General features: G+C 37.8%; 1 protein-coding gene across 1 annotated transcript in view; it reads left to right on the top strand.

The window, feature by feature from the left end:
* Positions 1-12,895, top strand: part of WDR70 (WD repeat domain 70) — a 191,226-nt gene extending 178,331 nt beyond the window's left edge. The window contains exons 14-18 of the mRNA XM_074995637.1: positions 2,967-3,067; positions 4,423-4,502; positions 7,247-7,363; positions 8,018-8,180; positions 12,173-12,895. Of these exons, the coding sequence (XP_074851738.1) occupies positions 2,967-3,067; positions 4,423-4,502; positions 7,247-7,363; positions 8,018-8,180; positions 12,173-12,260 (549 nt within the window). The 3' untranslated portion in view covers positions 12,261-12,895. The remainder of the gene's footprint in view (positions 1-2,966; positions 3,068-4,422; positions 4,503-7,246; positions 7,364-8,017; positions 8,181-12,172) is intronic.
* The last annotated feature ends 1,597 nt before the right edge of the window (positions 12,896-14,492 follow it).

Genomic DNA, 14,492 nt, shown 5'->3' with positions numbered 1-14,492 from the left:
AATTTATAATGTTGTGTTTTATGGCATTTTCTTCTGCCTGCTTTGAAGCACGTGCCACAGTGTTTTTAAGTCTGTTGTGCATGTTTGAAAAGTTAGAATTGTAGCAATTCCCATCAGTGCGTGAACCACAGTGTCTCAAGATTTGTTTTTGTTGGCTGATATCCAATACCATGCTTATAAAATGCATTTACTTGACAGAAGAAAGTGGTGAACTGCATTAACTACAATGTTTTTAAAGGCTGGTTAAACACATGCAATAAATATTAATAAACGAAAAGGCCACATACCTTTAACCTTGAATTCTGCTATTAGCTATGTGTGTGTGTTTCAGAATTACTGTAGTACGTGAGTAATAACTGATATTTGCAACAAATAAGAATTGTTTCTTTAAAATAAGCAGGCCTACACTGACTGCGTTGGTAAGTAGCTATAGCAAATAAGGGATTATGGTGATGCCAAACTTCAAGAAATTAACTTCACATTGCTACCTGTAAAATAACTTTGACCATTAATATGTTTGTAAATTTAACATTGCATACATGTGAGAGCGTGGACAGGTGTCATTTTTTTAAACCGTTACGCCAGTCTGATGTGTGAGATGAGACACACAGGGATATTTCTGGTGGCTGTATGAACTGCCATGTTTTGGTTCAGTCTCAGCTCTGTGAAAGCTCTTTATCAATAAATAATTGAGGAAAGCCTGTATTTATTTTATAGCCAAAAGAATGTGCAACTGATTAGTTTTTAACAGATGTTTAATTTTACAGGATCAGGCATTCCACTAGCATATTAGCGTATGGCTCATATTTAACATACAGACAAAACTATATTGGGGCTAGGCCAGGAGTTAAGATTTGTCTTCCCTTCTGGTAAATAGTGATCTTTGTGTTTTTATATACAGTATATCTATATCTATATTTACATCCTCAGTCAATCATCTTGATCACTCAAAGATTTTTCATTTTGGTCTTGTAATTCAAACTGAAGCCTAGTGTTCATCACTTCATAGATTATAAAGGCAAAAGGGACTGTTGGGATTATGTAGTCTGACCTTCTATATAACACAGGCCATAGGACTTCACAGAATTAATTTCTGTTTGAACTATGACCATATCTAGTGGTATGTCATGTGGAAGAAAATATATGTGTAAAACATCAAGCTAATAGGGCTTTCTCAGTCTGACATCAGTTTGTGTGCTGGTCTAAAGAAGGGTAGAGGTATCTTCCCAGCAGCACAGGCTCAGGCCCTGACTACTGGCAGAGACTGAAATGGATCAGTTTTTAGGACATCCTGGGGGAATAAAAAGGTCAGAATGAAAATTGACTGTTTTAGAGGCTATGTCTACACTAAGAGATAAATTCAACTTTTAATAAAGTTGATATTTTTTTAACTTCATTCTTACAAATTCAAATTTGTGTCCTCACACCTTCTGTAAATTCAACCCACCATTTCTCTGTGTTGAGTTACCATGTCCCCATTGCCTTATCCAAGGTCAACTGCATGGGCAATGCATTGTGGGTGCCTATCCCATGGTGCCTTATGCCTGTTGCTTTCTGGGGGTTTTGTGTCAACAAATTGTGGGTAGAAAGAAAAAAATTGCTGCAGCTGCTTTTGGGTATTTGATCTCACTATCCCAGAATACAGAGGACTGCCTCAGAATTTAGAGCACCTACTAAGTGCTCAGAAACAAACAGGAAATCACGCCATTTTCTCCAGCACAGCGCTAGTGCAATCATGGATCCTCAAATGCTTCAAGTCATTGCACATACCTATATGGCAACTTCCCAGACTGCTGTGTGCTTTTTCGTTGACTACAAAGGGAGATGATGGCTGAGGATGATGATGATGATGATGATGAAGATTTTGAAGAAGAAATTGCTGACGGTGCAGTGGCAGGGTTGGACTCGTGAGACCAGCACACACTGGTGGGACCACATCATTTTGGAGTCCTGGGACACGTGTCAGCCTACTTTTATGGAACTTTGTGATATGCTGGCCCCTGACCTGAAACACAGCAACACAAGAATGAGGCCAGGTTTAACAGTTCAGAAGTGAGTGGCAATTGCTCTATGGAAGTTTGCAACACCCAACAGTTACCGAACAGTGGCAAATCGATTTGGGGTGGGCAGATCTACAATGGGAGCAACAGTGATGCAAGTAACCAGGGCACTCTGTCAGTGTCTCCTGAGGAACACTCTGACCCTGGAAGATGTACAGGGCATTAGGGTCTCCTAACTGGGGTGGGGCAATAGACGGCATGCACGTCATGGCCCTGGCCCACCTGGCCTCTGAGTATATAAATAGAAAGGCGTACTTCTCGATGGTGTTGCAGGCACTGGTAGATCACAAAGGTCGTTTCACCAACGTCAGTGTGGGATGGTCAAGGAAGGTTCATGACGTGCACATCTTCAGAAATTCTGTCCTGTCCAGAAAATTACTGGGTGGGACTTTTTTCCCCAGCCCGGAAAATCAAGTTTGGCGACAAAGAGGTGCCTAATGTAATATTGGGCAACCCTGCTTGCCCTGTCCTCCCTTGCCTCATGAAATCCTACACAGGAGCCCTGGACCAAAGCCAGGATAACTTCAGTCCTATTTGATTTGTCAGTTTTTATTGCAATTTTTTTTTGGTCCTCTGTACTTATAAATGTCAGTCTGTATTGGAAATTAGATTGATCTGATGAAGGGGGCTGTCCCACGAAAGCTCATCACTGAATAATCATTTTGTTAGTCTTTAAAGTGCTACATTTCTGCTGTTCTGTTTTGTTTCTGCTGTTTTGTTTCATTGTCTGAGAAAGTTTTAGTTTGACAGGGAGGAAAAAGTGTATGAAGTAAGAATCAGAGGACAGGAGCTTAATTAATTAGTTTTTAAAAACCTCATGAAGTTGTATGTTAAATCTGATCTCAAGAGTTAACTGGTCTGAGGCACGAAACACTGATGCAATATCAATATGTAATTTTATTTCAGAGTGTTGTGCGTTGTCTTTGGCATCCCAAGCTAAACCAGATCATGGTTGGTACAGGAAATGGACTGGCTAAAGTTTACTATGATCCCATCAAAAGCCAGAGGTATTTAATAATTTCATTATTGTGACTTAAAACAATGTTTTTTTTCTCAAACTAATACTTCCCATATTGAAAGGTGAGGAAATTCATTTATTGTATGTTGACATGAGTCCAAAATAGTACCTTACGATTTTCGGAAGGAGTGCATTTTTCATTGAGGCTTTGATTCGATAGTGTACTTGGATCTGACGAAGTAGTCTTTGCCCATGAAAGCTTATGCTCCAAAATAGCTGTTAGTCTATAAGGTGCTACAGGACTTCTTGTTGTTTATGTAGGAAACTGCATGAAGAGTGCTTGACTAGCATCTCCCTGACAGTCCCCAAAGTTCTATTTGTGAAAAGACTTTAATTTAGTCATACTTGTTTTTCTGAAATAGAATTTTATTTAGGAGTATATCTCTTAGTTTGAATTGCAGTGGTCTGTATAGTTATGTTGAAAATCGAAATCTGAGAAGTGGTGAGGAGTGGAATGAGAGAGTTTTTTCTACCTGTTTCACTTTCTTTGGTCCCCATGGCCATTGACACCTTACCTAAGTTTTGGAAAGGCAAAAGAAAATGAAAAGGAAAACTAGCAGTTGAGTGGCAGGATGACTTAAAAGACTCTATGTTGTTTGGTATTTACTGTCCTCTTCTAATAGTTTTTCTGCCAGTCCGGACATAGTTCGCCTTGCTGGCAGATGGAGAGAGCACAACTGATTTTCTGAGTGACACCTTTCCCTCATATGACTATGATCTGAAGAAGTGGGTCTGTTCCACGAAAGCTCATCACCTAATAAATTATTTTGTTAGTCTTTAAAGGGCTACTGGACTGCTTTTTTGTTTTGATAGTATATAGACTAGCATGGCTATCTCTCTGTTACTTTCCCCCTTAGATATACAAATACTTGCTCATTCACATGCTCAGATGCTTCTCTCTCTAGCAGCCAAAGAAGTATTATGATCTTAAATTCATGCTGTATTTCATATCAGATGCTGATTGTAACCTTAATGCTTGTTTGTCGGGGGGAACACGCTCAAGTTCCCAAGATTTTTGGGACCCAGTTTAATTTTTTTTTTCTGCGTATGTTTTTGAGCATTATGTGGTGATTTGACATGAGAGCCTGGATTCCCACATAGTTGCAAACTGTGGTGTTTTCTGGAATGTGGACTAAAGTATAAAAATTAAACCACCACATTCTGACGTTAAGCCACATGATAACAAATGATAAAACACATGATAAAAACCACTCTTGCCTCCCTTACGTGCATACATACAAATGTGTTCATACATTTCTGAAAGTATTATTCAACCTGCCCGTGATTTTTATCTTTGTACTTCTGTCATAAAGAATAAATTAAACCCCTTTATTTTTCTACTAGGGGAGCAAAATTATGTGTGGTTAAAACAAAACGAAAGGCCAGACAGGCAGAGACTCTTACACAGGATTACATTATAACACGTAAGTAATTTAAATATATATTTATATGGGGACCTTTATTCATTTCTCAGGCTTTTACTTTTATATTTCCCTCTCTCAAAAAGTCAAAGGCTGTGGCCACGCTTGGCCAAAACTTCGAAATGACCATTTTGAAGATTAGTAATGAGGCGCTGAATTGAATATTCAGCACCTCATTAGCATTAAGATGCTTCTGGCGACGGCCCTTCGAAAGTGCCGCCTTCGAACCCACACAGCTCTGTGCAGATACATGGGGGTCCTTTTCGAAAGAAGTCTGCACATTTTGAAATCCCCTTATTCAGCTGAGGGGAATAAGGGGATTTCAAAATGTTCGGGGTCCTTTTAAAAAGGACCCCCATGTAGCCGCGCCGAGCCGTGCAGGTTTGAAGGCGGTGCTTTTGAAGCGCTGTGGCCGGAAGCGTCTTCATGCTAATGAGGCGTTGAATATTCAATTCAGCGCCTCATAAGTAATCTTCAAAATGGTCATTTGCATGGCCATTTCGAAGTTTTGGCCAAGTGTGGCCACAGCCAAATTGTCCACTGTATTGCTCATTGATAAAAAAATGTTGATGCTTCATAGAAGACTGACTATAACCCAGAAGGTAGTCCTGCATAGTACGCATCAAATAGGTGTTCTTGCATATACCGTATATCAGAGTTAGTATCTTGTTATTTATAAGGTGCAAATGCAAACTTGATCTGGGTGGTCTCTCTCTCTCTCACACACACACACACACACACACACACACACACACACACCCATATGAAAAGTTCCTTGCGATTACAAAGATAAAAAATTAGAAGTCAGGAAGAGACAGGGTTAGGTTGGTCTGTGAAGGTTGTTGCAGATCTCTGACACCTGGGCACATATACAGTGTCAGTGGAATGTTCACAATCTTAAGGGGCAAGTTTGAAGACATTCTACTAAGAATGTGTAAGTGGTGACTTTCCTGGTCTCAGAATTCAACCAAAAATATGTGTAATTTTTATAAAAACAGATAAAATGCCACTCGGAATTACCCTCTTGCAAATTTTCAAGTTTCTACTAAATACTGTGTTGATGTTAGGGCTGTTCAAAGACAGGGTCAAAAATTATTAATATTGGCAAAATACCTGTTTTTCCTGAACCTTACTCTAGGAAACGGTTAGCCATCTTTACTGAAACTTTCCAAATTTCAGTATGGAAAATTTCAGGTTCAACAGTTGGTTTGTCAAATTTATATAGCATGTGAATAGACAGCCTTTATGATGGGTAATTTTAGGAAATCTTTACTAAGATTAAACAGCTTATAATAGAAATAGTATGTATACTTTCATTAACTAATGTTTGCATTGTAAAGTGCTTTGATTATGCAACTTTTAAAAAAATTGAACCTAAAACCCAATGGGACCAGGCCCTTTGAGTCACTTAGGGTTTTTTTTAAAATCTCACTATTAGGTGCCTTTAATTTTTGAAAATGTTAACTTTATCATGAGGGTTTTTCTGGTTCTTTCTGGAACATAATTGTGGTATCCTAGTAAGACTAGACCTATACAAAGCAATACCCTGAAGTTGATTCTAAACTGATAGAATTTGGAATTTCACTTGTCCATTTTTTTTAGGTTTGTTTTTTGTTTGAAAACTATTGAGAAGGTCCTTCCTTACAGGGAACATAAAGCATCTTTTTACCAAGAAAGCACAAGAAACTTTATTTGAATGTCAGAATTGCATATACTGATTGCTTAAAATGCAGGATTCTCACTTGAGGGATTAGGTGTTACTTTTTAAATACAGGCATGTTATTGCTCAGCTGGACTTTCCTCAAACAAGCTTGACTCCACATATGGCAAAATCTTGGATCTGTAAATTAGTCAGCTCAAATACCCTGTGCAAACTGATCAAGCTAGCCACTTGGCAACAGACTGTTCAGACACTTCATACTTCATAAAGTCTGCAAAAATAACCTCTAAATGTTTATTCTTAAAGATCCACAGCCATATCACCTGGGTTGTGATTTAATTAAGTCTAATAAATTCAGCAGACCTCCCAGGCTAACTTGGAAAGCAATAATGATGATTCAGTATAGAGCCAGTGCCCCTATGTTAAAAGTTACTGTGCTGCTGAAAATACTGTCTTTTTGTTGAGAGATTTAAGAATAACAAACTGACAATTTGTGGCCTTTAAAAATATAGGGGCAGCTTTCTGAAGAGTTGTTAAATCCTGATGTCCTGGCCAAATTCTGACTGTACCAACCTAAGTTTGCCTTATTACTTGAGAAAAATTGATTTTGACAGCATATACAGAAGTGTATCATGTATCAGGCTCGTGATACTGCCCTATCTGTCAATATGATGTAAATATTTTGATGTCACAGCACCTCGGTATTAAAAAGAAGTAGAAAAAAATGGAAGCTCAAAAAACAGTGGCTGGTTGACCTGGCCGCTGATGGGCTGTCCGAGAGAGAAATGAGCTAAATAAGCCTAAATTGCCCAAGCAATTGTACAATTTAGACAATTGTACAATTGTCTCTGGAAAAGTTGTGGGAAACTGGTTGCTTTGGACTTAAAAAAAAACAAAAATAGGACAGAGACCTGTAAAATACACTGTGATAAGCCAATATGGAGGTATATGAGAATGACATCACTGGTATTGCATCCTCTCCATATAAGGGCCAAAAGCAATCTGGCACATAGAGTCAGAAATGTAAAAGTAAGTATGTTTGCTAACATTTAGGATTGTTTTCCCAAACTGTGAATCTTCTCTTTAGCTCATGCCCTTCCAATGTTCCGTGAACCACGGCAACGAAGTACAAGGAAACAGTTGGAAAAGGATAGAATGGATCCGCTGAAATCTCACAAACCAGAACCTCCAGTAGCAGGACCAGGTAACTCAGATTAGTTTTAAGATTTTTATAAGTAAATGGGAAATTTATTTTAGGGTTCTATGAATAGTTTTGCTCATGAAGTTATATTTACATTGTAAGTTGTGTGAGGCAGAGACTGCACGCTCTGTTGTGTGTATCTATGCAACCTTCTAAATAAATAACAATGACCATCTTTTGTTTAGGCCCATAAATATTCAATAGAACTGCTATTAATGCAGCTCTAAATGCTATTTTCTTTTCCTCCACTGGGTCAGTGTTAGACACAAAGTACATTTTGAACCTTTCTCATCCAGCACCCTCGGGACCTGACCAGTGCCAGATGAGAGAATTTGCTGGATGATGGAAGGTCAATATTTTCTAGCACATTACGAACACTTCCACTGCTTACTTGGTTTTTAGAAGACAATTAAGGGTAAATTACAGCTAAATAACACCACTGAACACTGAGATTCAGGACTAGTGGCTCTAAACAAACTTTACGGGACCCCAGGAAACTTGGCCACACCTATGATAAGTGGTCATCTAGTTAACTAAAATCATTGTGGATTATGGAGTTTGCCAGAGAGAAAGTTCCAGATTAGAGAGGTTCAACCTGTACTTCACATTTTGGCCTGTGTATTCATTTCTTTACATCTTTTTTTTTTTCTTTTATAGGTCGCGGAGGCCGTGTTGGAACTCATGGAGGTACATTGTCATCATACATAGTCAAAAATATTGCACTGGATAAGACTGATGATAGCAACCCCCGAGAGGCCATTTTACGACACGCAAAGGATGCTGAGGATAACCCCTACTGGGTTGCTCCCGCCTATTCTAAGTAAGGAAACAATTTTTAAAAATTCATGCAGTATTTGTCAATGCCTTAGGGTGTTTGGTATAAACAGAAAATACACATTTTTAACCCCATTTTCCACCTTTTCTGTATTATTCCCTTTAATATATTTACTAAAAGTATAGCAGAGCTCTGATACAAAGGCAGTGTGTACAAAACTCAAATTGTTAAAAATATGAATTTCCAAAATATTCATTTCTAAAAACTAGCCTTTCAGGGCAGCCTAAATGTGCATCAGGACCACTGTGGCACTTCTTTGGCATCAAGCTGGTGGTGGTGGATTTTATGAAAATTGATAAGAAGGAAGGAATTGTATCATAGCTTTTCATATTATACGGAGCCCTTTGAAATCAAAATATGTTAAAGTAATAAGCCTGTTCTAATAATTTTTGTACAAATATTAGTCATGCAGCAAACTCCTTCTACCACTGCCAATTTCTAGCTAGTGATATTTTTTTTAAGCTAAATCATTTCTGTTACTAATGGCTTAACAAGAACCAAAGACACTTTATTTTCCTTTGCCACGTGTCTTTGGAATGGTCAGATGAATTAATCACATCAGGTGTTCCAAATCACACTTATATATTCTGTGAAGGTGGGAAAGTTTATACACCAGTTGAATCAGAACCACTAAGTCATTTCATGCTAATTGTAAAAATGTGATAGCAAGCAGACTTGATTTCCTCTTCTCATTTTCTTTAGATGTTTTTACTGCTGTTTATGCCTCAGTTTGTTTTAGTAGGTGTTTAGTAGACCATAATAAAGATGTCAGCTAGTATATCAATATTTCATATATCACTGTAAATTACATTTTAAATCACACTATCCAGCTCCCCCAAATATTCAGAATTTCTACCATATTGTGAAATAAGTTTTTCTTCCTTGAGGTTTAAATTAGTTGTTACAGCACTCAAAAATCTTGAGGACATTGCTACCAATCCTCTGGAAACATCTGCTCATTTGTACATTTACAGTCAAAAGAATGTTAGAAGCCATTAGGAAAGGAGGGATAGATAATAAAATAGAATATTGTAATGTTGCTGTATAAACCATGTAACACCACACTTTTAATACTTCATCTATTCTGATGGCCTCATATTTAAAAAGCTTTATTAGAATTGGAAAAGCTGCAGAGAAGAGCAATAGAAATAACTAGGGGTATGGAATGGCTTTCATGTGAGGAGAGATTACGGAGACTGGAGCCGTTCAGCTTAGAAAAGAGATAACGAAAGGGAGATATGATTGAGATCTATAACATCATGAATGGTGTGGGGAAAGTGAACAAGAAAGTGTTATTTACCCCTTACCATAACAATAAAATGTAGGGATTAACTGATGAGATTAATAGGCAGCAGGGTTGAAACAATCATAATAAAATATTTCTTCACACAACACACAATCAACTTGTGGAACTCATTATCAGGTGGTGATATGAGCCCAAAAAGAGTTAAAAAAGAAGAAATAGGTGAGTTTTTGGAGGTTAGATCCAGCAGTGCTTGTTAGCCCATGTGGTCATTGAAGCAAACCCACGCTCTGACTCTCCCTGAACTGTATATTGGAGTAGGTGGACCATTGGTCTGATCCTGTACAGCCATTCTTGTGTTCTTGATGGCTGTCTTCAACTCAGATTGTCTCCACAGACTTTGATATCAGAAACATAAGTTACCACGGGCCAGTTGTATTGTACTGGTACTGTTTTCAAGTGATAAAATTAAGATACCAGATGGGAATAATTATAACAACCTGATGTTGACCTGATTTGATACCACATGACACTCACTACCTTTCTGTACAATAGCCCAGGTACACAGATACACAGACCCTTAAAGTTGGCTAAATAAATTTCCAGCAACAAGATTTGGAGAGACAAAGGAGAGTCCATAAATTCCATTTCTTCGTCAGCCAACAAAATCATTTGTTTTAGCCATAGAAGCCTCTATCCCTTGTGACTGTTTGGCCGAAGTATTGCTGCTGATGCTACATCTTTCCTCTACTAAACTAATGGAATTCATGGAACTGTCTTCAGATTAATTAATATCTCTAATCGTTTTCATTTTTCAAAGTATTTAACTTGATATAAATTAATTTTGCACATTGTGAAGTGTAGTTGCTTCATACCTATCCTGTCTCATTGGGACAGATCCTAAGAACTGTTCACATGCACCGAGATGGAGGGAAATTGAGTTTGACCTTGTCTATGCTGAAACTTTAGACTACAACAAGCCAGGGTGGGAATGTACAATGCTCTATCATGCCACATACTAAGTTGCTGACTGAGTCACTGCTGTGCCTTCACAAAAAGTTCTATAATGTACTTTGAGGTATTCCTTTTTTAACTTATAGGCTGTCTCTACATGGGCACAAATCTTCGAAATGGCCATGCTAATGGCCATTTCGAAGATTACTAATGAGGCACTGAACTGAATATTCAGCACCTCATTAGCATTAGGACGCTTCCCGAGCAGTGAGCGGGATAAGGGGATTTCGAAAGTTGCAGGGTCCTTTTGAAAAGGACCCCCGTGTAGCTGCACCAAGCTGCGCACTGTCAAAAGCAGCACTTTCAAAGTGCTGCAGCTGGAAGCGTCCTAATGCTAATAAGGCACTGAATATTCAATTCAGCACCACATTAGTAATCTTCAAAATGGCCATTACCATGGCTATTTCAAAGATTTGTGCCCATGTAGACACACCAATAGTGTGTGAGACTATTGCACATGCACTATATCTCAAGATTGCTCAAGAAACTCACACCAGTGCTCCTTTTTGACATTCCCATTCCAACTGAAACCACCCCCAAACTCCTCACCCCCAGGGGAAAGGATTGCTGATATAGGAGGCCGTTACACCTGGAGGAGAGCCTCTGCTAAAGGGAATTGTTTGCTGATTATCTCTCACATCTTTAAACCCATGTTGTGCCACATATTTAACGGGCTGGTGAAAACAACCTGTTAATATTAACGGATGTGTTATGCACATTAGGTCTTGCTCCCATTGGAATCAGTTGTGACTTTAATTTTGCCTGTTGTTTTAAGTAAGTTAAGAACAATTTTGTTGAGGTGTGTGTACTTTGCAGAATTTGCCAAGGAACAGTTGTAATAATATATAGCACTTAAACTCCTCAAAGTACTCTACAATATTAGTTAATATACTAATAAGCCAAAAGCTCGGCTGGGTGCATTTTGTACTTTACATTTGCTGGTGGGTTAGAAATGAGGAGTCTCTGGTGTAGCCACTTTTAGAAATTCAGTGGTTTCACTAGTACTGCTTAAAGGTTCTTTGGTTGTTTTTAAGCATTAGACTGGGAAAATTAGACTAAACTGAGATTAAATGCCAAACAGTGGAATTCAACATACAGTTGCATGAAAAACTATTCAATACTGTTGTAGTTTAAAAAATAGTTCATGAAGAGTATGTGAAGTTTTTTAGGATGTTATTTACATTGCAAGCACATAATAGCAGTGTAGATAGTTTCAAGATTACTTCTGGGATATAGTTATGTTCTCATATGAGTATCGTTACTTGTATTATGTTACAGTAGTGCTAGATAGTCTGTGCTCTTTGGGCTTAGAAAATGTGCTATTCTTGTTTTCATTTGATGACAGCTGTCAAACTACAGTGAAAGATTTATTTTTAAAAAATACCATGAAATGTGAAAATGTAGAACTCATTTTGTAGCCTTATATTAAACTCCCTTTTTTCCCCTCTGATATCTTCAGTGCCAGCTGAAGAGCAAGCAGTTTTTGCAAGAGATGCATGTTTATTCATTGTTCTGCTCTTTCATCTCTTTTTACCTTACAATGACAAGTTTCTCTAATTTGCTAGAAATGTAGTGAATATTTTTATCTCATTAAAACTAAGTAATTCAGACATGGACATTTTTTCTATCTTGTGGGAATAACAGAAGAAATTATGCACTTGACTTCTGCATAAAAGAGCTATAGTTTAATCATTCTTCTTCTTTTCTTAATATTTTCTAGGACTCAACCAAAAACTCTTTTTGCAGAAGTGGAATTAGAGGAAGATGAAACAGACGACAAGCCAGAGTGGAAAAAACGTAAAATATGAAGAATTGGATTTGAGGGAAGGTGACTGGATTCAAAACAAAGTGGAGAGTTTTTTCATTATGCAATAAAAGTTAAATTCCTCACAAATTCCTCATTGCACAATTTGCAACAGCCCAAAGATAATTGTTGCATAACAGTGGACTAGAATTGTTAATATGCCTTTTGTAGTAAGGTGTTAATTATATTATACAGAAATCTTATGTCATTTTCTGAACTTTTGATTTTAAAAAGCATTTTGTTTGTAATTTTTACCCAGAATACATCATCAATGATTGAAGAGAAAGAAGCATTTTACTTTAATATTCCTTCTCAGGATTTTAAGTAAGATCATAAAATTTGCAGTTTTTCAGGCTTCTTTTCTTCATACCAGTAACATCTATCAAGCTGTACAAAAATGTCATAATTTCACTTTTTTGGAATATCATTTTAGGATAATTCATAAGAATCAAATCTGTTTAGCTGATGTGCTAGTTTTATAAAACATCAGATTGTATTTATGGCTTATCTGAATTCTGTTTCTTGAGAATTGTAGTTTTCGACATTACCGGTTAAAGTTTTTTTTGTTATATAAGCTGTATGAAGTAAGAATATGCAGTTCCATATATTTGTCTGAATTAAAACATTGTTTACTTGTTACTTTTCTAATTTTATATGGCTTATTCAGCTAAACAGATTTTCTTCAGGCCTCCTAACTCCATTGTTGCATATGGATAAGCAATATCACTTGATAAAGCGTATTTTTAGTCAATATACACATTAGATTTGGGCTTGCTAAGGTATATAGCTGAATTGTGCATGTATTGGCTGACAAAGTTACTCTCTGAAGTGTGATACCTACCTTTATAAAATGTTAGTATTTATCACCATGGTGCTATGGTAAACATCACTAAGAGAAAGAGAGAGATATTTAAAAAAATCCTTCAGGCAAAAAAGAGGAAGCAAGATCACTTATGGGCTTGTATATTTTGCTCGTGATAATATTTGCTGGCCACTCAGATTCCATTGTGATGACCTTGAAATGTGCTAATTGCCCTTCATCCTCAGTGATATAATTGGGTGTGGAGGATACTCAGCATCTTCTAGGATTGAGATCTGTTAAGTGATGACTACAGTGGAGGTAAAAGGGACTTTAATTTACTGAGTGAGGCCAAGATGCAACAAAGACTTTAAACACTTGAAGAGCATAGTTAAACCCTATTGAAATCAATGGTTTTTAGACACTTGCTTAAGTGTTTTGCTGAATTAGAGTTGAAATTATTTTTTTTCCCTCTGCTCTTTCTTCTTTTCCCTCTATGTCTTGTCTGTTCCCCTTCCCGTGCCCTGCACTTTTTTGGGCAAGCAAGGCAGTTCCCAATCAGCTTCCTGAATATAGGCCTGAGAAGTTAATTAACAGATCATCTTCACTGATACTGTCACAATCTAGCTTTATGTTAGTCATGTGTTTACAGTATGGCATTGGTAAACCACCACTTGCAGTTTGTACCAAAAGAGGGACCATAATTTGTTTAAAATAACAAATTCGTAGTTTGCCATATTTTCTGCTGCCAAGAAATCATGTCAGCATCAAAGGCCCTATGCAGGTGGTGCAGTAATGACTGCTTGCCAAGCATAGCTATTGAAAGGAAGGGAGGAGAGAGAAAGAAGGGAGCAGGTGAGTAGCAGAGAGTGGATGGGTGAACTCAAAGGAAACCTCCCTCTTAATTAACGGGGTCAATCAAGGTGCTCCCAACAGTGCCCACCTCTATTAATATTATGTCTTTGAAAATTAATGAAATATAAACTAAAACATTGTATTAATATGATTGTCATTCCTATTAATCCAAGATTCAGGTAGTCGTCCTGATTTTATAACAATTGATGTTGAACATATGACGGCCTGTTTCTTTTAAAGACACTGAAAGTCCTTCATTGCAGCAGCATGGATTACTAGAAAAATCAGTTGTGGGCCACACAATCAACCTGTGGAGCTCATTGCCACTCTTCTGCATATCAGTGATAAAAAAAAAAAAAAAAAAGTCCACAACTGAATAGCAAACAAAACGACATTGCCCTTGCACAGCAGCTCCGGCTGCGCTGGTAGTTTTTGTGGGCCCTCCTCAGCTGTAGGTTGGGGCCAAAAATGAGGTGTTCAGTGTGGGAAGAGGCTGCCGGAAAGTGGGCTTGAGTGTAAAGTCTGGATGGGAGAGAGGGTGGGGTGGGGGGTGCAGGAGCTGGGCAGGGGTGGCGAGCTGAG

Source organism: Carettochelys insculpta, chromosome 5 (genome assembly GCF_033958435.1).
Source record: "Carettochelys insculpta isolate YL-2023 chromosome 5, ASM3395843v1, whole genome shotgun sequence".
Lineage (NCBI taxonomy): Eukaryota > Metazoa > Chordata > Testudines > Carettochelyidae > Carettochelys > Carettochelys insculpta.
This window is presented reverse-complemented; position numbering and strand designations above follow the sequence as displayed.